The sequence below is a fragment of the Excalfactoria chinensis genome, chromosome 4, assembly GCF_039878825.1.
Source record: "Excalfactoria chinensis isolate bCotChi1 chromosome 4, bCotChi1.hap2, whole genome shotgun sequence".
Taxonomy (NCBI): domain Eukaryota; kingdom Metazoa; phylum Chordata; class Aves; order Galliformes; family Phasianidae; genus Excalfactoria; species Excalfactoria chinensis.
In genome coordinates, this window is record NC_092828.1 from 29,083,865 (window position 1) to 29,107,353 (window position 23,489).

General features: G+C 42.7%; 1 protein-coding gene across 1 annotated transcript; it reads left to right on the forward strand.

Annotated features, from left to right (window-relative positions):
• Positions 1-2,015: 2,015 nt before the first annotated feature.
• On the forward strand, positions 2,016-23,201 carry UBE2D3 (ubiquitin conjugating enzyme E2 D3). The gene is made up of 7 exons (XM_072335143.1): positions 2,016-2,303; positions 15,860-15,923; positions 16,010-16,041; positions 18,292-18,369; positions 19,146-19,251; positions 20,599-20,692; positions 22,328-23,201. The coding sequence occupies exons 1-7, from the start codon at positions 2,280-2,282 to the stop codon at positions 22,371-22,373; spliced, it is 444 nt and encodes a 147-aa protein (XP_072191244.1). The 5' UTR covers positions 2,016-2,279; the 3' UTR covers positions 22,374-23,201.
• Positions 23,202-23,489: the final 288 nt, after the last annotated feature.

Sequence of the window (23,489 nt, forward strand, 5' to 3'; positions counted from 1 at the left end):
AAACCTCTGAGCATTTAACTCGGCTTCACCAGTGTATAAGCATTAGACACGGCAGACATGGCTTTACTCAACCACTTCTGAGGATTAGCTTCAAAAATCACATTAAAATGAAACAAACCCAAACAGACCGGGCAGTCCCACACTACGTTGCCACACCCATTCATATTCAGCATCCATCATCTGTGCCTCTTGCTTTTTACATCACTAATGTGAGGCATCTCTGCAAGTAGCATTACAGCGCACCTACTACGTACAGTGCGAAACTCATTATATATATGGCACATAAACAGATTAAGGTTACCAGGCCTTAGTTACACAAGTATTCCTACTTAAGTAAGAAGTCTACTTATTCATTTCCAAAGCTGAGGGGAAACGACATGACTCTTACCTTAGAGTCTGAGAAAAAGGAGGTGAGGTGAGAAGTGTAACGTTCTCCAAGCAGGACTGTGTGCTGTGACTTGCAGAAATGGCCACAGGACTCTTTCACACCTTAACAGTCATTTTTAGTTCCTTTTTTCCCATTTTTAGTTCCTCCCTCAATTGTATTTAAAGGTACATTTTAAATGGATATATTTGTAACCAAACAACACTGTGCGTGATAAAATATTTCTCTAAAGAGGTATTCTAAAGCAATATATGCACATCTATTTCTGAGCATTTACAGTAGTGGCTGTAAAGAAGGACAATGCAAAACACTGGTGGATTTCAACACGTAACTGCTGAGATGCATGGAAACAAAACTTGATTTACCAAATTAACGTTGTATTAAATGAGAAGGGAAAAGCACACACTCTCATGAGGATGTCTGTGCAGTTCTTTATTCCTTTTTTGAGCAGTAAAGTGCCAAACACAAACCAAATGTCTTTATTATACATGGAGTCACATTGGAGGTTGTTAGCCTCAAATAATAATTAGAAACATACTGCTGAATTGTTACTAAATACCTGAAGCCAATGAGAGAGAATAAAGGAACTGTGTAAGCAATTGAAAAGGCAGCGTCTGTATCAGAAATACAGCTGTACCGCTGCTTTGGATGAGCACACCGACACCGCCTGACCTACACCGGGCAAAGAACCGCAAGGTGTTTTGCAGCGCTATTCCTGATTACGGTGGGAAGAACACTCATAGAGCAGTTCGGGGCTGCATTTCCCGAGGATGCAGATAGTACCACGAAATAAGCAGAAAGTGAAGGAGCTTCATAACGCGCTGCCTCCTCCGGGCTAGTCACAACTAACACACAAGGCAGCAAAAAAGCCGACAGCGGCGTTATCAGGCCATTACAACGAATGCGTTGTCGGCTCGTCGTCCCTCAGCCCGGCCCTTTGTTCCAGGGCCGCCGCTCCTCCACGGGACCCTCCTTCCTCTCCAGGGCCCCGCGGTCCCTTCGCAGCGGGCAGCAGCAGCACGAGCCCGGCACAGGGCCGCCTTATTTTATGGTTCTGTATGAGCGGAAGCGAGCACGGGTAGCGCTCCTTTCTGCAGCAGCGCAAGGACACTGAGCTTAGGAACTGCGAAGTGCTCCCACGCGGAAGGATACCTCCACGTCACGGCAGCAATGCACGCCCAGCTCCGGCCATTTTGTACGCGTAGAGCTACGTCGGGCAGGGCGGCGGTCCGCCGTCAGTACCGGCGGGGGGGGCGGCACCGCAGCGACGCCGCTGGGCAGGCAGGGCCCGAACCAGCAGCCACCAACCAGCAGCCGCCCCTCCCTTCCTCTGCGTCGGCAAGGCTCGCGCCCACCTCTCGCGAGACTTCCCCCCTTGCCCCCCCCACTCCGCCGTGGGGGCGGAGCCGCGATGTCCCCTGACGCCGCTTTCCCGCCCCTCCCGTGTGCAGCCCGGGGCTGTGGCTGGGCTCCGGCGCGCTCCGCCCACTCCTCCCCCCGGCTTCGGGCCTGGCCGGCGACGGCGGTACTGCGCGGCGGTGTGGCGGCCCGCTCTGCTCTCTGCTTCTCTTTGTCGGGTGGCGCCCCGTGGCTCCCCGCTTCTTTCTGCCGCTCCTCCCGGCGGTGACGGGAAGCGGCGGGCGCAGCGTTCCCCCAGGCGCACGGCCCGCCGTCCGGCAGCGCTCTATTCGCCGCCGCTCTCCGCTCCGCTCGGGCGCCCCCCTCGGCGGCTTCCGCAGGAAGGAGCGGCGCGGCTTCCCCCTCCCCCTGCCCGCCTTCCTTCTCCTCCTCCTCCTCCTCGCGCCCTCCTCCCGGCCCCCCCGCAGCGCGAGCGGAGCGCGGAGTCACCGCGGCGCACAGACGGCCCCGGCGGCGGCGGCGGCACTCGCACACAATGGCGCTGAAACGCATCAACAAGGTGAGCGGCCCGCCCTCGCTTCTCGCCGTTCTTTCTGGTTCGGTCTCTTTATTTTTATGTTGTTTTTTGTCGTTTCATCATGGAGGCGCTGCGCCACACCGCCCGCCGGGAGCGGCCCGGCCGCGCTCCCATCGCCCCGCCGGGCCCGGACCGCCGCCGCGCCCCGCCGGCGGGAGGCGGCCCCGCGGATTGCCCCGTGGATTGCCCCGCCGCTCGCGCTCGATCTCGCCGAGCCCCCGCCCGCGGCGGATGGAGCTCCCCGGGCGCTCTGGGCCCTCCCCCCCCCCCCCGTCGCTGAGCGGTCCTCCCGGCCTCCCCGCGGCGTGCGGCGCCTTTCCCGCATTGTAAGATGGCGGCGGCTCGGCGGGTCCGGGCCCTTTCCGGGATCCCGCGGTGCGCACACTCCGCGCTCCCCGGAGCCGGGTTCGGCCCCACCGGCGGCGGAAGCGCCGCGCCGAGGCCGCGCCGTTGCACAATCGGGACCGGGTGGAGCAACTTCACAGCTAAGTCGGAAAAAATGCCGCGGCGATGATAGCCTAAACCGTTTCCAGCGAAGGAAGGAGGCCGCCGGCGCGGAGCTCGCGGGCGGCTGGTGGGGCGAGCTCTGTCCCCGGGCCGCCGCCCGGCTCTCCTCGCCGGAGCCGGGGGCTTTGGTGCCGGCGGAGCGGGCAGCGCCGTCTCTGCCGTTGTCGCCAAGATGGCAGAATGGCTGCGCCCGGCCCGGGGCCGCGGGGTGTGCCGCCTCTGAGCCGGGCTGTGCCCCCGCGGCCGTGAGCGGGGTCGGGGTGCTGCGCGGTCGCAGCGGGCTGGAGCGTGGTTCTTTGGTGGGAGGATGCCCCCGGGCATTGTAAATCGGCTCCCGGTTAGTTTTACTTTCACAAATGTCTCCGAGTTGACGCGCTCCCCCGAGGATTTCAAAACAGCTTCTTTAGAATCTGCTGTCAGAAGTTGTTGCCCGTATTAGCAGTAATATCATTCGAGTTGTGCGCAGCCAGGAGCCTCCCTGGGTGCTTTGTCATCAGCTCGTGCTTATGAAACACTCCCGCGCGCTGCAGGTAAGAGTTTTCTGCTAAAGGGAAGGGGTGATGGTTACGTAGAGGAGCCGTTTGCCTCCCTCGGCATCATAACGTGGTGGTCGAAACCTTAAAACTCTTCAGCATAACTTGTCAGTGTGAAAGTCCTCTCTGGCTGTGTGCTCTAGGCCTGCTACATGTGGTTCCCAGGCCCTCGTTGGCCGTGCTTCCCCCCGGTGCTGGGGTGTAGGGTCAGAGGGCTGGTTCAGGGCTTGTGGTGTGGGCTTGGTGTTTGTTTTGAAGGTGTTATTTTTAGTCCATTTCATCACAGGGTGCTACAGGATAGGCTTCCAAATTCACGTGGGGTTTACGGTTTCAATTTTGTTTTTCCCGACGTGGAACATCAGAACGGTGATGTGTAGCAGACTGAAAGCATTGCTTGCAAGCTGCTATCTTTCAAAGCTTGTTTTTTAATAAAAATATTTACTGGGATTGAGGCTGGGATCAAAAAATTAGGAGAAATAATTTTGTAATGAAGCTGTTTTGAATTCAGATTTTAACATTACCACTCTGTAAAACCAGGGAATGGCACTTTGTTGCTGGTGATCTGGGATCCCCCGTAAGGTCACAGATCAGACCTTGAAACTCTGCTTCCTTATAGTAGGCAGTTGGCACCAAGTCAGAACAGGCTAAAGAGAGACCAGGACCTCAGAACATTGTAATCACACATGGCTGATTGAGTCTGACTCGTGGCATTACCTGTCAGGGCAAGAACTTGTCATTGCAGCAGATGACGTCCCAGACTCACTTGGGGAGGTACTTTTAAGCTCTTGGATTCCATCTTTATGGACTTAGGTAAAATGTGGAAGGTTGGTGGCCCTGCCAGGCAGGGGAGTTGGAACTTCATGATCCTTGAGGTCCCTTCCAACCGAGGTCATTCTGTGATTCTGTGGAAATCCTTTATTACACTTCATAAATCACACTCTCAGATGGTGTTGGAGCATGTGAATGCAACCTGAAGCATGCTACAGTTCACAATACAGCCACCCCCTCCTCCTCATGTAACTCGCAGACTGCTTTTTGGCTCAGACACGCGAGCACCCAAGAATTGCTATGTTGGGTCCCTACTTCTGGAACATGCTGTTAGAGCTCTCCGGGCAGAAGGAATCGTCAGGTACACAGCCGGTCCCAGGAAGATGACGTTATGCTGAATCTCATTCTCAAGTCTTCGCCATCTGCCCTGAGCGTGGCCTGCATTCAACTGGCAGAGCTCTGTTTTATTGACACGGTGTGTTTTACAGAAGAATGGCAGCTGTCTTATTATACCACTGAAGTGCTTTTGCTATGGAATAATGGGAAACTGGATCTTAATTTTAATGGCTTCCTTTCATGAGAATGATTTTTTTTTTTTTTCCTTAAGTAAGCATAATGGCAATGAAATAAATTGAACAAATGAAGCTTGTTTTATGCTTATTTGATTTATAAACGTGCAGCCCATCATTGCTGCAGCATTGACACTTCTGGCCCTGATGTTACGACTCTGGAGCAGATAAACTTTTATCACGCTGGAGTGTAAGCTGGGAATATATAAAACAGTAAAACTTGTGGAGATTGTCGTTGGTACATATCCATTCTTTCAGTGTTGTAAACATACATTGGAGTGAGGTGGTATAGAAGGCCTAAATATAGAGCAAACACAGGGGGTGGAAGTTGTATATATGGAATGCCTTTTCTGTGAAATCCTTGACAAAGCTTGTGCCAGCTGTGTTCTGTGTCCGTTTGGTTAAACACAGTACAAGCCGTCATCTTTGTGCTGGGCGTAATTTATTGGGAAAACTTCAGAGCTGTTGGCATCCTGGAGGCTAAAGGCTGAAGGTGGCAAAACCATTTGTCTGTGCTTAAGTACAGATAGACGGCTTCCACTGGCAGTAGCAGACTGGAGGCTGAAAAATGATTTTCCTCAAGGTTGCAGCCTCCAGCATTGTTCCTAGAGGTGTATTTAATTGCAGCTTTATTTCCCCCCCCTTCTCCAAATGCTCAGAGTAAGAGATGCTGTTAACCCTGGAGACAGTAACATTTGTAAGAGATGGGATGCAGTGTGCAGGGATGAAGGTAGCGTGACAGATCTGCATCAGTTTAACTGAAGGTGTTTCTTTTGTACAGGTGGTCCAGTTAAATGGTTATAAAACCTACTTAGTGTGTTTCTTTGTTTTTAACTAGGGACAAAAATGTAAGAGCTTAACTAGAAAAGCGAGCTCTTGGGAATGAGGTTTTCTCTGAATAAAAGGTGCATTGCTTTATTTTGGGAGGTAGTTTTAGGCTTAGTTTGCTGGGCTCATTCAAAGTTGTTTAATAACTTGAAGTTACTTGATTTATCTCATGCTTTGAATTAATATCCGGAAATAAGTTTGGGTTTATATGGTTAGAGCTCAGAAAATTCAGGTTAACTAGCCAATGAAACACAGTTGGTGAAATGCTTTAACCTTTGTGAATGCATTGAATGTGTTGCATTACCTTTTGATACTTATTTCACTGTAGCTGTTTTTGGGTATGCATGGGTAGGCCAAGTTCTGTCTCAAGTAGATAACACCATGTGGCTTCACCACTCTGTGGTCGGAAAGGTCATCTTGGATTGGGGGTTTTCAAATCACGAGGTTCTACTGTGTAGTGTTTGGGAAGAACTAGTGTGGAACAACTTTGGGTTGTTGTTTGCTTGTTTGTTTTAAACCAGAATAAAATTATTAAGCATCAGCCGAAAGCTGTCATCAGTTAAATTCTCATTAGGATTAGATAGTCAGAAATTACATTTGTGCTACAAAATGAATACTGAAATGCAAATAATACTCCTGAAGTGGGTAGATTTGCTGCTACCTGTGTTCATGTCCAGTGCTTACTCTGAAGGTCCTACTCCAGGAGCTGGTCATTTGTGATGAGAGTGGAAAATTAGGGATTCCTTAACTAGGCTGTTTAAGCTGCAGGAATGTAAAGATTTCTCCCTATTAACTGGGCATCGTGCTTGTGAAATGGATTCCCAGTCAGCACAGATCTTTAAATGTGTGTGTCGGGATGGGCGGAGAAAGGGGCTGTAATCTCACTTAAGTAATTTACAGAACTTTGGAGATCAATATGCCATTAGATAGGTACCGTACCTTACAAACAGGCTCTGCTGTGCTGAAGGGTTTGGGTGGGATAATGCACTGGATAAAAGGTTGTCTGGCCAGTGTTTTCTTTATGATCATTCCAGCTTTTAAAGATTTGTTTTTTGAAAGCAAGCCAGTGCTTTTGATATTATTCCCTATGCGAATATCTCTTCTTGCAGGAGAGCTGCTGTAGGATTTTTGTGAAATGAGCTCCCTTCACCTGCCTGCAGTCAGCAAGCACAGCCGTAGCATCAGCGCCCTTCTTTACACTGTTATAAGAGTGGGTAACCAAGGGTGGGGGAGGGGAAGGCTGCAAACAGCTGTAGCAGCAGCTGCAGAAAGTACAGCAGTGACTTGCCTCCTGCTCAAGGCATCTCTCTTCCCCTCCTGCCCTGAGCACCTTAGCAGCCCAGCAGCAGCCCCTGTGCCCAGCTGGGCTGGGCTGTGCTGAGTTGAGGAGGGAAGGAGGGAACAGAGGTTCTACACCCTGCAAAGCCATGACGACAGCTGCTAAAGGGGAGTGAAAAGGGCAGAGCCTGTGTGCAGTTCAGATTAGGGTCTTGATGCGCCATCTCAGATAAATCTTTCTGTTGCAAATGTTAAGGTTTCATTACTTTTAACTGTCTGTCCTGTGTTTTGCTGTAGGTCCCTCCCCTGTGCATCAGAGCTGGCAGATGGGAGCATGTGGCCTGCACTCCACTGTTAGTTCTATCTCAGCATAGGCTGATTTTTGTTGATGGTTCAGGCTAACGTGCTGCATCTTACATTGAAACATTTGAGTCATGGGTGTGCATTTTCTCCTGTGAATAGAGGTGGTGTAGTCATCTCCCTGTATAATGTGTAGAAAAACTAAACTAGCTGTGGTAAGAAGAGAGCTGCTGTGATAATGTGCATATGTTTGCAGACAGCAGCGTGTCCTTAAACATAATTGCTGTAAAAGCCAACTTGACAGAAGTAGAGAGTATTCAGCTATATTAAACAGCACGAGTTGGATAGTTTTGTGAACTTCTCGAGCCTCCATTTAATGCCTCAAGCTCTAAATGGGAATTATTGGCCGTGGTTTTTATTTTTTGTTGTTTTTATTTTTCCCAGAAAATCTTTTGTGGGATTTTCATGAGCTGCTGATTCGTTACATGAGATGTGGTAGGTTGTGCTGAGCAAGCATCCAAAAAGCTAGTTGAAATTGTGTTCACAAGTTGAAGTTGGCATCCATGTCTTTCTCAACCCTGTGTGAAACACTCCAGGACGAAGTTTATTACTGGAAAGTGAGCCACACGGAGCATTGCAGGATTCCAGCTGAAAAGCTGAAGTGAAAGGAGATGTTTTTTATTAGTAGTACTGTTTTAAGCATTATTGAGAGCCTTCTCATCAATAGTAAGCTTTCATATTAAAATTCTGTGTAAAGGAAACCTTTGTTCTGCCCTCATCCCTTTGAGAGGCATGGTACATTAGGCTTCTTCAAGGTTTCCTCCAGTTTTTCCCAATGCAATTGGTTATTTTTTTTGTTATAGTTTTAAGCAAGGGGGGATTTCAGGATTTCAGTCTGCTTTGCAAGTGCTCTGACCCATTGGAAGAGTGGTGAAACAGAAATTTAATCCTTTCCCGAGCATCTGGACACCAGAGCTGCAGCAGAACTGGGGGTGGGTACTGGCATGCTGTAGGTCAGCTGGGTGGAAGGGGCATGAAAGCTGTGCTGTGTGCTGTGCTCAGCTGCTTTTATGGGGAGCTTCCTCTCAGCCCTGCAGCTGGGCTGGCCAGGTGCTCAGCACTTTGTCCTCTGCCAGCAGCAGCTTCGGGTTCCTGGTAAACAGTCTGCTCTAAGGTAATACTTTTGCTTGCCTATCCAAGTAATAATGCCAGCCAGTACTGTAAGGGAGATGACTGCAAGCTTTTTTCACCTCTTAGACTTGGGCTTGCTGTGTTCTTTCATTGAACAGCATAGGAGAACTTCCTGAATTCTGTTGCAGCAGCTCAGGGTGACAGCTGCAATCTCTTTGTAAATACACTTTTTTGTTTGTTTTTGTTTTTTGTTTCTGTCTTCTAAAGACCCTTCTGGACACCCGTGTTCTCTAGATCGCTGAGACGAGTGTCAGAGCATCTGAACTTTACCTCAGAAACTACCTGGGAATGTGTTTACATCATTGGCTTGCTATGAGTAGATGTACTTAATTGTCTAGACGGTCCTTATAATCCTGCCTCTGCCACTTGCTGCTCTGAACAGAGACCCACTGTGTTTGTACACAACAGCATAAGATGGTAGCAGAATTGCGCAGCTGTAAATCAAATAGTGAAAGAATTACCTCTGCGATGACATGCTGTCATGCTCATGAAATATCCCTGTAATGGAATGTATCTGTCATTTGCTTTTGTGTGCATCTGGGAATTAATGCAAAACAAGGAACAGTCAAAGTCCTTCGTTAAAGGAGAGTTGATTTTCATTTAGTTTAAATATTTAAATTTTAGAACGCTCTTCCAGACTACATCTAAACAACAGATTCACCACACTCCACGTGATTGCAGATGTGGCATTGTTCATCACAGTATTGATTTGATGACTCTGTTACGCAGTCCTCTTTTCCATGCCTTTCTTGAGAACAAGGAGAATTCTTGCATTTTTAATGAAGAGGAGATTTAGAGGTTATGCAGACAATTAAGGCCACTTGTTATTTCTGTAAAAACCTTCCCATTCACTACCATTCCTAAGGTTGTTACTTGATGAAGCCTGATGAATTCTGGCATACCACCGGATCCCAGATACCTGCTGCTTCTGGTGGGGTCCTCGAATGCTGGGCAACAAGATGGCGGGAGGCCCTCACCTCAAAGCCCAGCATCCAGCTACTGTTGTGTGAAATTGTTTGTCGCCATGCCAAAATCTCAGTCCTGAGCAGTGGTGATCCAACCAGAGTGACACACTTTGAATCTAAGTTTTTTCCAAGTGCATCATTTTGAGTTTATCTGCTGAATTTAATGTGCTCCTTCCTTCCCCAGTCATCCAGTTAGCTGGGCATAGCACGCTTTTCCCCTTGTGGCTGCCTTTCACTGCTGACCTTTGTCTGGGAGCGCTGCCCTGTAGTCCTGGGTCACAGAACAGATGGTAGGTATGGTTCTCAGGAGAAATCTGAATAAACAGCATGACAAGTTTCAGGGTTCTGGTACCAGAGAGCTTGGGAGAGGCAGAGGTAAAGCACCCAGCTGTCAATGAACGAAGAGGTAGTTAACAGGTGCTTTGCACTTCTCCTTCAGAACATTTTAGTCAGTGTGCGCTATCTGTATCCTGTGCTGGAAGCTTGTGTTTTTGTAGCACTGTTATTTTCAGAGAATGGTAGCTGCTATGTTACATATTAGAATTCAACTGTGTAAAGAGGTCAGATTTTCTTCATCTTTGGTAAGATAGCTCTGAGGATTTTGGTTACTTTGGAGTTAAAAAGAACCCATGTACTTCTGAGTCCAAAGCCCAACTGTAGGTGAGTTGCTGCCTCCTTTTTTGAAGTTTGTTCTGAACACCTTTTTAGTGAGTGACCTTTTTTTCCTGTCTCATCTGCCAGTTTGCAGAGTGAACTCTGGGAAAGTTTGGAGTTGAATAGTGCCACTTCAGCTGCAGTAACAGTGAAATTCGCTGCAACCATTACCTACATTGTACACCTTCCAAACTTGAGAGTGGGTGAGAAGAGCTGTGGACAATAGCCTCATTCACCCGGGTCTGGGGTAGTGGAAGGGAGGTTCTTGAAAAGGATAGCTTGTAGACATTGGAGTAGTTGGTATCATAGGCCAAGCACACAAAGTGACTTTATTAAACTTACACAGCAGTCTGGCATTTCCTTCTTTGATTCCTAGGTTTAAAAATCGGGTATTTCAGTGTCTATTTTTTAATACATCATTAGGATATTCTTGCCAGATACTGTGCGATCAGTGTGCAGTGGGTAAGCTGACAGCCTCAGTATTAAAGACTACAGAAAGGATAGGCCTGAAAAGTAGAATATGCAGAATGATGGTTGAGGTTATCAACGCTATGTTCCTGGTTGTGGTGCCTTGCATTTCTTAAGGAGTACTCTGCTCTTCGGCCCTTGCTGTTTTCTGTAAATTTCAGCCTGCATCTTTATTATGTGTTATCATTGTACATATCTTTTTAATCCTTAGTTTTAAGTGCTAGACAAAAGGCCAGCTTGTTTAAAACTAACAGTTTTCTGCTGGTTACTCTTGTCATGTGTACTGTACCAGTATGTTCCTATTCGCCTTAAAAATCCACATTTTGCAAACTGTTATTTTCTGCTTCTAAGGAAAGTTAATTTTCATGCTAAAAGAAATACTGTGAATGCAGGTGTGTGGGATAAAGCAGTAGTTATTTGCTGGCTGACTCTTCTTAATCTTCAAACAGGCTTAAATGTTCTTCCCCTCTGCTTATAGCTGCTTCCAATCCTTTCTTTTTTAAGCTGTTTTCAGCAGTGAGTTAATGACTAAAGACTAATGAAGTGATGAATTTTTGGATGCTTAGTGTTTGAACTGTTTATGACACGGACTGTATCAGACAAACACTCCGATTAATAAGTGCTGCTTTTTGATTGGCTTTTAGTGGTGTTTCTGTTTGCTTCTTGGTTTGCTGTGGTTTTTTTTTCAACTTCATGTGTAACTGATGGTTACCTTTCCTTCCCTCTCCAATACAAGCTAGCATCTGAAAACCTAAAGCAAATCATCCTTGTTCTTACTTGACAAGTCCAGAAAGCTGTTAGTTTATGATTTCAGCAAGTAAGTGTGTTGCAAACCGACATAAATTTAACTGTGTGTTTACGTCTGTGAAGATGACCCGTGTTTTGCCACTCTGTATTTAAGTCAGTTGCTACCATCATTAAAAATAAAGCTTTGGCTGTTTCCAGCTTAAACTAGAAAAATGCGGCAGTGGAGCCACAGGGAGAGTGAGTTCTGAGAAGTGGGAAGCAAAGGGGCTGGCACTGACTGCTCAGCTTGGTTGCATGTGGGAAGGCAGTTTCCTATGCAGCAAGCCATCATTTGCTACTGGATTTGCTGAGGCTTGGACACTTTTGTGAGAAGAGCAGCTTGTTGCTGTCAGTATTTACTTTCACGGTCTTGCTTGTGTGTTTGGGTGAGGCATCCTGGGTCATTCTTTGAACATTCCTTGAATTTTCTTCACCACTTAAAATGACGGCCGTAATTTTCTTATAAGCAGCTGGTGGAGAGGAATTGCGTGAGGCTTCTTCAGAGCTTTTCTGTCAATTTGTTTTTGAAAAGTGGCCTTCCTGTTGCTTACAATATCACCTAGGATCTCAGTCCTGCGTTCAGTCACGTGACAGGGTTTTAGATCTGCAGTAGAAGCGTGTGCCATATTTTTATGCAAAACAAGCAGCTAGTGATTGCTTTAAGTACTTCGTTTATTTTTTTGGCTAATGTGACTGATCTTGTATAGAGAGAGGTGTGTGGGAATTTTCCAATAAAACTGCGTTTACTGCAGCCTTAATGTGAAGCTGGCAGTAAACCGTGGCATGTGGTGTGGAAGCGGGGCTGTCTGTTGTCGTATTTCCACTTTTCCACAACTTTTCCAAAACTGGTGCAAAACTGTACCTATATGTCATCCTGTACATGCTACCGCCGTCCTCTGGCATGGGTGCTCGCTCCTTAAATAGTGCTTAAACCTGCAAAATGCTGTGTGACTAATCTTCCCTGGGGAGGAGCAGGAGCTATCGCAACTTTATATTTGGAAACTGGGGCAGCGGTGGTGATACACTGGAGCTACACCGGAAACCTGTGGCAGAGCCAGAGACTACTAGTCATGGCTGTAATTCAAGACTCATCCTTTCCAGGTGGGTGTGCAGCGCACCCCTGAACCAGCCTCTGTGCAAATGTTTCCACGTAGAGCCTTGGGAATCGGCTTCTTGGGAAAATACCTATTTTTTTCCTAAGCCACCTGGAAAATGAAAAATAGAGCAGCTGGCTCCAGGAAAGTGTGGGTTCTGCTTCGGGTATTTGTAAGACAGTTGGAGGTATAACTTGGTGTATACCTTAACAAAGGGAAGTGCCACTGAAACTGGGTGCAAGCAGAAAGCTGCAAAGCTGTAGATAGGCAGCGCAGCAGAAGGAATGTGAACATCATAAAGACCTTGTGCTTAGAGCAGCACTGGGGAGCATTTTATCATTCTATATTCTTAAATATTTAACGCCACTTTTATAGAGTGAAACTTGATGTGGTAATACCTTATTTAGTGAGGAATGGGTGAAAGCTGGGGAACAACTTGGGGCTTCTGTCAGCCCCTGGCAGTTAGCAATCTTAGTTCTGCTTTAAGAAATACTGTCAGATGAAGTACATGCCTGTTGTGGAATGGTTGGTCTCGGTGGCTGAGCTAAGGAGGAAGGTCAGTGTTGGGTCTGCTGCTTTGTTGCTAGAGAGGAGGCTCCTCCCTTTCCTGAACAAATGCAGTGTGTCGCAGCCGTGTGTCTGTGCCTGCCCAGTTTCTAGTTCTTCCAGTTTGCCTCTTGCATTCAGCAGAGCTGTAGCCCTCTGAAACAGGCACCTCTGAAGGTTTTGGAGAGAACTTTGTGCCCTGTTTTTAGAACAAGCCCTCCCTCCTTTTGTGTAGCTGTGAGGTGCCACACACTACCAACAAGGTAAATAGCAGCACAGCGTTACTGGGAGCAGGAAGAACTGGCTGCTATTGCTCGTGTCTGCCTCAGTTCTTCCCCAGCACTTACACTGCTGAGGCAAACAGCTTCCTTCCCAGTTTTATTCTTATGACTGAGGTACCTAAGGGATCACAAAGAGAATACAAGAATGAGTATTACCTCTCTTGTATTCCTGAATTTAGTCAGTAAATCACTTGTTCTGTGGTGGAAATACTGAGTAATGTATCATGTTCCTAGCCTTATCTCTTCTTTGAATTGCTTTGTTTAGCACAGTTATGTTTTTTTTTGTACTTCAGTGTTTTGGGACAGGCAAAACTTGAGACCTTTAGTTTATGAAAATCACTGCTTGCCTGTTCTGTAGATAAAAGGGCTAAATCTATGGACCTGTATTTTGAGTCTTGAATTACTGGAGTGTGTAAACTCATGTTTCAGTTTGTAAATTATTCTTAAAATTACTCAAATGTGTTTGTTTGTTTTTTTTTTCTTTCATGAAATTTTCACTGACTTCTTAAATACTTTTCTTACATTTGCAGCCCTTTACTTACTTTTTCTACTCAAATTTCTCTACTGTCTTAAAAGGTATTTGTCAGTCAACTGTTGTTTAACCTGATGCTGTTTTCTTGTTTCTCTGGAGATAGCAGTACTTTTAGAAGAGCTCTCTAGGTTATTGTATGTACTTCTGACATTCCAGTTATAGGCTGGTCTTTTCTTGCCCTTTTTGTCTTCATGCTTTCTATAAACTTTGTGAAGAGCCATTTCATAGTTCTTAGTTCCCATAATAGTTTTCCAGAAATAGGATCTTCTTCTCAGATTAAATCAAATAATGCAGTAATAACAGCATAAGTACTTTAAAATATAATAGTCTTTCTGCATCTTCCTTTGCTACAGTTTATTTTAAGGGACAAAACAGCCAGAGGAATTTTTTTCCCGGATATCGTAAACAATCAACTGATCATTGTTGTAATTGGAAAGGCATTTGGATGAGAAGCCAGCCTGCTTAACAGGACTTCCTTTATTTGCTAAGTGTATGTTGAAAGGAAACCTGAAAATAAAAATTAAATAATAATAATTAAAAAAAAAAGCTTTCAATATGACAGATTTTACATTTCTTCTTTGTCTTTATGTAGATTATCTAAATCTAGTCTGGCAAGTCCGTGGAACAACACGTGGGCTTGGGCAGAGATTTCATGGCAGAAATAAGAATGTCCCAGGGACCCCCCAGCAATAACAGGGGAGTGCTGTATGATAGAAGAGTGTGCAGTGGGGGGGTTCTCTGTGCTCCAGAGAGAGCTGTTGTCCACTCTCACAAACAAAGCAGCGGTGAAATGGTTGAGAAGGCTCATTCCACTGTGCCACTGCTTATGAAAACTGATGCAATTCCATTCTGTCTGGACAGACTCATTCCAGAGCAAAATTCAAATCTTGTTAATTGTAAAAGTGACGAGAATCAACATGTATAAGGAGGGGGAACGATGGCTCCGGTGTTCTTAGAACCTGTGGGCTTCCACATGTTGGAGTAGTGTTTTTTCTCTCTCCCTGTATTTGCAAGAACAAGATATTCACATTGGAAGGAACGTACTTTTCATTTTGTTTTGGCTTACGTTTACTAAATTTTCATCTGGTGTAGAATTTGTCCAATCTAAAAGATAGACATCAGAATTTTCCCAGGCAGAGCTAGTTGCTGTCTGGTCCAAATATGTGTGTTTCCTACATAATAGGTATGCCTGGGTTCCTTAGAAGTCTGAGAATGTAATGGAAAGTTCTTGTTTTAATGGCTTGTGTGTGGGCTTGTAGTAAATAACTTGGGTGTGACTGCTAATATCTGGGAGAAGGACTGAAGGTTTTCCCCATTCTTGTGACTCTAAATGCCTTGACAAGTGCAGTTCTTGAAGCCATTTTTAGCTTTGAGTACCAGCAGGAAGGAGGGAAGGTATTTGCTATGAAAGCTGAAAGCCAACATTTTGTTAGAACACACACCATCCAGTCAAGTAACCCACAGAGTGTTGAAATGAATCCAGAGTTTCTGAGAGTCGTCACCGTGATCTTGATATTAAACAAGGAATCCTCCATTCTGAGTTTCTGTTTCTGTTCTCTATGAAACAAAAGAGCAGGGGGATCTGGTTTCTGCATCTTAGTTATTCAGAATTTTAAGGGCACAATAGTCAAAAGTGTAAAGTTTAAAATCAAAAGTGCAGATGCTTTGCCTGGTTCTGATATTTGTCAACATGTTCAATCTACTTGTCTGCTTTATCTTATGGAAAATACATTCCTGCTGGAGGCAGTGGGGGGAAAAAAGTAACTGAGTTTCTGGTTGTTCTGAATGTTAGTATTGAATGTTATACACACAGTGCTTTCTGTGTCATGAAAACTAACCGTAGCTTTCTCATTTCCAGCTTAAGGCTTCTCTGGCTGAGATTTAATCCTTGAAAATCATGATCAGAAACTGGTTAGACTTAGCCCGCTTCAGGCTCAGTGACCTCTGTTCTCTTTGTCCCTTTTCCAGTAATAGTGTCTTAAGAGGAATAAACTGTATTTTCCAAGTATCACTTCTTTTATCTTAATTGTTGACCTTTGTGTTCAGTTTAGTTAGTTGTCTTTTACAAAGATGTTACTGATACTGATCTGTGGATTTAATAGTTGTTACTGCACATTATCCTCTATTCATACACGGAGAAACTTTGAGAGGTGTTTTTTTGGACAAGAATTGCAAATGCCTGTTGAATTCATTAGAGTTCCTTCTCTGAACAGATTTTTGTTTTTGTTTCTTCCTAAGGAACTTAGTGACTTAGCTCGCGATCCTCCAGCACAGTGTTCTGCAGGTCCCGTTGGAGATGACAGTAAGTACTCTTAGGTTTTTTAGTTTTGCTCTACGAACACAAAGCATACCATGCCTAGATAATAATGCGGAGTTTTTCTTTTGTAGTGTTTCATTGGCAAGCCACAATTATGGGACCTGTAAGTATTCTAATTCTTGTGATGTCATATTAAACTAGTAGTTCCTATTCAGGAAGAACCTGTTTTGTTTTTTTTTTTCCCTGTTTTTTGTTGTGTTGTTGTTGTTTTTTAAACTCCCATTATCAGGCAATAGCTCTAGAGGTATTCCTTGTAGTAACAAAATATAGAAAATGAAAGAACAAAAAAAAATAGTCTGAACACAGTTTTGCTGCTGGGATATTTGTACCAGGACTCAGACTGGGGCTGAAATAATTTCTGGAACTATGTAAGCTGATATCACCTTCTTTCTGGAAAATTTGTTTGCATTTAACTGTTTCTACACTTCAAGTTATGACAGAGAATCCTGTGTGTTAAATGTACAGTACACAGCTGAAACCTGAGTATTCATATTTCCTTGTTGAAGAAGGCAAATACTTGTCCTAACTAGAAGCATAACACACGAGCACTTGACATCTGCAGTTCTCAGGGCTAATTAGCTATATTTAGAAAACTTTTTATAACTTGAAACCAATATCGGATGCCAGTAGGCCCCAGAGTTATGCTTCTGGTGAGGCTCAGAGTAGGAATTAAGTATCAATGATGTTGAATTGCCCTACTTCTGTCTAGCTACAAGCATGTTTTACTTAGATCCCTACTAAAAGTTCGCATGTCAGAGGTTGACTTCATTGGAAAAATGACTTAATTCCCAAATCTTCATTGATTGTAATGAAGCACCTCAAAAAGAAAATCATTTGAAATACAAGACATGTACTGTGCTGTACTGAGTTTGATTATATGTACCTGGTGTCTGCATGGTTATAAGGTAATAAACATCAGTTGAATTTTAAAATGGCAATATTATTTTTAGCTTCTTGCTTAACAGCATACAGCTCCTTTCTTCCCCTATGTGGTTTCTATGCTTGTCAATCAAAAAGATCTGTATTCCTGCTTCAAAATTGTCCTGACAGTGTGGTGTTAGCTCTGGTGCTGCTTAGTGCCTTCAAGGGTAGTACCAATCATCTGGCATTCCTGCTCTGTTGTAGGGTATTACACAGGCTGTGGTTTTCTTAATGAGATGCAAGAGTGCTTTGTTAGTTTGTCAACTTAAGTTTTAACATATTCTGGGAGGAGTTTGCTCACACACTTGCTAAAATGTGAAGTTAAAGGGTTGTTTCTTAAGGCCTCGTATATTACCCTTGACCTTATACAAGAGGTTACATCTATTGCTAGGTTTTTGCTAGGATATTGTGTAACAGATACAATCTGTGTGTTTTCCGGTTTTAGTCTCTTGTGTTGTGTTGAAGAATTTCATTTGCTGCTATGTAGCTAAGAAAGATGTAGTGTCTTCTTACATTGATATGAAATGTTCTTACAGTGAGTATAAAGATCCAGCTAATGGGGAATTCAAAAGTGTACTGTGTGTCCCATGTTCATTTCTGATAGCCACACTCCTGGAGTTTGTTGTGGTTTTCATTTTAAACAGCAAAATTGTTATCTTCACTGAGGAAGTTCAGCTGTAGTTTCAAAGAAAAAATTATTGCAATATCTTCTTGTAACTAGTAACTTACACAATCAATATTTAGTCACTCCATTTATCCTCTGCTTTTTATAGGCTTTTTCCAAAAAATTGATATTTTAATAGTTAAGACCTGAATTAATTATTCCTATGGTCATAGTCTTGTTATAGGGGTAATGTGCAATACTCTCCCATACCTGATAATGCTGGACTTTGCTTCTGTAAAAGAGGAAGAATTCTCTTTAATCTCAACGTGTTTTGTTTTGCCTTCCCCCTGTTCCCACACCCCATGGAACAAGGAGTTAGCTACGTATTGTTAGTTTTTTGCAGTGCTAAGCAACGCCTAAACTAAAGGTAGAACTTATGGGAGGCCCTTGGCTGTTATAAAATTGGGTGGTTATAACAAATACGCTCCGTACACTTGGTTTTTGAACTTGTTAGACTGTACTTCCACTCTCTTACCATTCAATTGGGCCATTTCAGGGAGACTGTGGTGCTTTTGCCAAATTGTTCTGAGTGAATTGGCAGAGAAGTTTTCTTTGAAGCATCAGCTCAGAGAGGTCAGTCTGGAAAGAGAAATGTCTGTTCAGTATCATATACCTAAGGAATAGTAATTCAATGCAACAGGCTTAGTTAAAATTCATGTAATAGACAGTTCAGCCATTGAAACAAATTTCTTTATGTATTTAAAACAACATCGTCTTGGAATTTGTCCTAAGGATGATAATAGGATAATTATTTGTTTACTTTGGCAGAATGACAGTCCATATCAGGGTGGTGTATTCTTCTTGACAATTCACTTTCCTACAGACTACCCTTTCAAACCACCTAAGGTAAGTGTTGCTTTTGCATCTGTGATGTTAGCTGTCTTCAAGGAACCAACTAGAGGATAGAAAATGCCAACATCTGTTTTCTGATGTTGTCAAGGATGTGCTTTTTTTGTGCACTCTTGCAGTATCTTAAATGCCCAGGTCCCTCTCTATAACAAAAATAGCTGTGTTGGCATGCATTTTTAGGAGAAAATCCATGAATTCTGAATGTTGCAGGTTAGTGTTTGGTTTTATTTTTGTTTTTCTTGATTGTTTGGAAAACTTACTAGCTTTGTGTTACAACGGAATTCTTGCTAGGGGTGCTGTCAAGTCTTACAGTACAGCTGTTTGGGTTATTCCATAAAAACATGACTCTTGGTGAGTGCTTGAAGTCAATGATGATTGAATCTCTTAGAATTTGGCAGAAGTTATAAAGTAGTAATATCTGGTAAAACTACCCAAGAGCTTGTTTTCTTACAGCATGGAAGTGCTGGAAGTAACCACAACATTTGGAATTCTTTAGCTTCGTGGTGGCACTGTTGCCATGGTTCAGACATTTTGGTTGAGCATCTTCATCATCATGCAGTCAGCTGTGAATAAAGCACGGCCTACCACTTGCCCTCTCTCTGAAGTAGAATGATAGTTGGATATTGAGAGTACTTTCTGTGAATCTCTGATAGGGCTTAACTGTTTAATTGTTTTCTTTAGCAGGAAGTGGAATTGACTGACAGCTTGACTGAGAACAGAAGCTGATGTCATAAATCAAAACAAACTCTTCGTATCTTCTCTTTTTGTTACAGGTTGCATTTACAACAAGAATCTATCATCCAAATATTAACAGTAATGGCAGCATTTGTCTCGATATTCTAAGATCACAGTGGTCTCCTGCTTTAACTATTTCTAAAGGTAACTTTTGTGAGGGAGAGATGTTTCCGCTTGGTGTTGGATACTATGCTTTTAGCTTTAATTCTCTGGAGTTCCTGCCCATCTCTTGAGTTTTCCTTTAAATCCATCCTGTGTTTCTGCCAATTTAATAACTATGTCTTAAGACATTTGTAAATGAAGGTTTGTTTTTTCAAATACCTTCTTCTAACTGGCCATTTAAAAGCCTTATCTGGCTGCTTATTTGCTGCACTATTCTTAGCAGAACGTGTACTAGCTTAGCCCCAGAGTAAACTACTGGCATTTGGATTGAAGAAAGACTGTGGTTGTCCTAAAGTGGAGGCAGTGCTTGTGCTCTCCATGTAAAAATATGTACTTGCATATCAATTTAAAGATGGCTTTCATTTTTAGTCATAAAGTCTTCATGGTTTGGTTTCGTTTTTGTTGGGTTTTTTTGGTGAGTCTGTCTAGGATTGCATGCTGTGCTATGTTTTCACATCTCTGCAGTTAACAAAAGTGGTTGTTCATAAATGCTGCTTTCAGCTGCTGTGCACCAGCATTGCATGAACTGCATGAACTGAACATTGTGGTTATACTTCAGGATATGCTAATGTTATACTGCAGTAAAAGCTTTGTCTATTTTTTTTGCCATTTTAATGTACTAAATAACACTGGATGCTCAAATGTTTTTGTGATGATCAGATTCTTTTTTGCTTCAAAGTTACTGGTACTTGTAGCTTCAAAAGATCCATCAAAGTGCTCCTTTGTTTATAGAACTTGTAATTCCTGTCTGCAAGGTGTAGCTTTGTGATCTGGATGTGGGTACCCTACTTTTTAATGTTGTCATTATTGTTTTTCTTTCAAAATTGCTGTGAGAGTAGAGGATGCAGACTACATCAGTGTTACTCTTCTTTACAACCTACATGCAGCTTTATTAGTGCAGAACAGGGTATATTGTCTTAGTACAGAGAAAAAGGTCAGCCCGATCAGAAGTAAGTGAATGAGGCTTAGTTTTAGTAATTAAAACATGGAGTATTCTTGTCATCGGAATACATAATAACATGCTTTAAATTGACTGTTGCCTTTCATCACAGTGCAGGGGATAAAGAAGTGCTGTTCTTAGGCATGCTAACTGAAAGCTAGGAGAATTGGTTAAAAAAAAAAACCAACAAACAAACATTATGGACTTTTAAGTGATTCATATGTTGTGTGTATTTATTTATTTAAAGTGGGCTGAAAATTTACTTTGGCCATATGTTTAGGGAAAAGTTATTTGGGTTCTCTAGCATCTTGACATTGTGCTAACGAAAGAACTATACTTGAAGATGATTGCTCCTATTTTGCAATTGATGTCTATGTATTTTTTTACAGTTCTCTTATCCATTTGTTCACTGTTATGTGATCCAAATCCAGATGACCCTCTAGTGCCAGAGATTGCACGTATCTATAAAACAGACAGAGACAAGTAAGTAAAGAATTGCATAAGAGTAGTATTCTAACAAACTTGAAGAGTGGTTTCTCAAACAGCAGTTGTGCTGAGTGAGACTTTTAGTGGGAAATCTGAAGTGGAGAGAGCTGTGTGTCAAAGTAGTATCTATTCTTGATAGTAATTTAAACAGTGGGGCTTAGTATCTTTGAAGTTAAGGGAGAAGGAAGCTATCTTTTTCCCACAAGTATGGCAATATTTGAAAGTACATGTTGCCCCATTTATTGATTTACTGTGTGTAAGTAGGACAGATACACAGATGGAGGGAAAGACAGCTTTGTTGTTTTAGTGCTCTTTTTAGTAGCAACTTGGTCTTTAATTTGAAAATTTCCCATTGAAAAAAAGCTTCATAAGTTTTTCCTATCTGTGTTGAAATGATTGTTTTTATCTCTTACGTGTTTTTTTAACTTTTTCCACAGATAGAATGACATAAAGTAGCCTTTGTTTGTTTTATATAAATATATTAATGCTAAATATACTTGTCCAATTAGGTACAATAGATTAGCAAGAGAGTGGACAGAGAAATACGCTATGCTGTAGGGTAAGAATATCTGCACATTATGGTGCATTTAACAAAATGGAAACTTGTCAGCACTTGAGTGCTGCATGCTTTAAGGCACTGGATTAACTAACAGATAATGGATGGATCAGTTACTGAACTTGAATATTTAACAGCTTGATCTGTGGTTAGTGTGAAATGTATTGGCCAGTCACTATTTCTCACAGATACTGCTCTTGCATGGCAACAACAACAACAAAGTATGAAATAATTACTGAGTTTGAGCCAGCTTGTCAACTTGTTCTGTCAAGTATTTACCCAGATTTTGCCAGAATTTCATTAAAAGTGATGCCCTGGAAGTAATACAGTGTAATCAGACCTCATACATAGGTATGCAAAAAATTTGGGCAATCCAAATTTCAACTTCTGTTATTCACCAGTGTCTGTCTTTTGTATATTGCAGACTAGGAAAATGTATGGGGATTATGTTCTGCTTGTATAGTTCAAAATTAACTTCTTACTGACAAGCATGGAGTTAAGTATAAACTAATTGTCAGCTCAGTTCCTGTGAAGGTAGTATTAATTAAAGATAATATCCTTTTTAAAAATTATTTCAGCAGTATATTAATGTGGAAAGAAAGTACAAAGTATGAAGAAAATTTACTGTTTTACTGTTAAACAAGAAATTTGACAAATTCTAAATGAGATGATCTTATTAACCAAGTAATCATTACTTATGGCATGTAATCCCCTGTAAGCTTTATCTAAGAACAATATTTAAACAGAATGCTCCCTTTGCCCCTCCTCCTCCAAGTGGTCTGTATTCCTCTCACTGGAGTAGTTGTTCACACCTTCCATTTGAGCAGTTATTCACAGCAGACCTCCAGCAAATATGCTTGACTTGAGTTTGAACTGTTTCATATAAGCTTAAGAACAACATCCTGGTTAGTCTAGCAGGGATTTGATTTTTTTTCCCTTTATATTATTAAAAACGGGGACTTTCCTTGACGTGAAGAGAATCAGGAGATGGGATTAAAGTAATACTTAATGATTAATGGTTTAGGGGATTGTTATTTCCATGCTGGCAGTAACTCAGTTCTTGTTGTTCTTTGCAGGTACAACAGAATATCTCGGGAATGGACTCAGAAGTATGCCATGTGATGCTACCTTAAAGTCAGAATAACCTGCATTATAGCTGGAATAAACTTTAAATTACTGTTCCTTTTTTGATTTTCTTATCCGGCTGCTCCCCTATCAGACCTCATCTTTTTTATTTTTTTGTTTACCTCCTTCCATTCATGCACATGCTCATCTGAGAAGACTTTAGTTCTTCCAGCTTTGGACAATAACTGCTTTTAGAATCTGTAAAGTAGTTACACAAGAACAATTGCCCAAGATTCAGATTTTTTTTTTTAATGGAGCATGTGTATTATGTGGCCAATGTCTTCATTCTAACTTGGTTATGAGATTAAAAAAAATACATTCCTCATTGCTCTAACAGATACTGAAGATACCACCTGAAAGGGGTGAGAGGAGATGGATGTTCAGTTTTCTCCCATCAAAGAAGTAACATTGCTGTAGCAACATCCATCTTGTTACAACCCTTCTAGTGTTAGAGAACTGAGGTTTTATTATATACATTTGCTCATAACTGATATGTCTGGAGAATTGGTACTGAATCTATAGCATCAGCAGAACAGAAAATGTGATGTATCTTATGCATGTCAATAAAGGAATGACCAGTTCTTGTTTTACAGAGAATGGAAATTGGAAGTCAAACATCCCTTGTATTCCAAAATAGGGTCTAAGAACATTTTTGTAATTCATTTAAATTTTGTTAGGAGGCTTGGAGCTATTAGTTAATCTGTCTTCCAAAACACTGTTTAATATAGCACTGAATAAATGATGCAAGTTGTAAATGGATGAGTGATCAACTAATAGCTCTACTAGTAATTGATTTATTTTCTTCAATAAAGTTGCATAAACCAATGAGTTAGCTGCCTGGATTAATCAATATGGGAAACAAAATCTTTTGTAAAAGCAAAGCTGGTTTTTGTATATACTGTTGGGATTTGCCTCATTGTTTAACATCAAATAATGATGTGAAGTTCAATAGAGTGAATCTTTTGCCATTTTCAGTTATAATGCTCAGTCTTTTGCAGGTTGACACATTGTTCGGCCTGATGTATGCAGAATTAATAAGCTAACATAGTAGTGTAGCCTTAGTAGTGTGCTACACGTGGTGCTGGGATTCCAGCGTTCAAGGATGGACTTGGG

Excerpts from the sequence above, each read along its gene's own strand:
- UBE2D3 (XM_072335143.1), top strand. The coding sequence starts at position 2,280 with ATGGCGCTGAAACGCATCAACAAG. Across the intron at positions 15,924-16,009 it reads AGGTCCCGTTGGAGATGACA|TGTTTCATTGGCAAGCCACA; the intron begins GTAAGTACTCTT and ends TTTCTTTTGTAG. Across the intron at positions 20,693-22,327 it reads TATAAAACAGACAGAGACAA|GTACAACAGAATATCTCGGG; the intron begins GTAAGTAAAGAA and ends TGTTCTTTGCAG.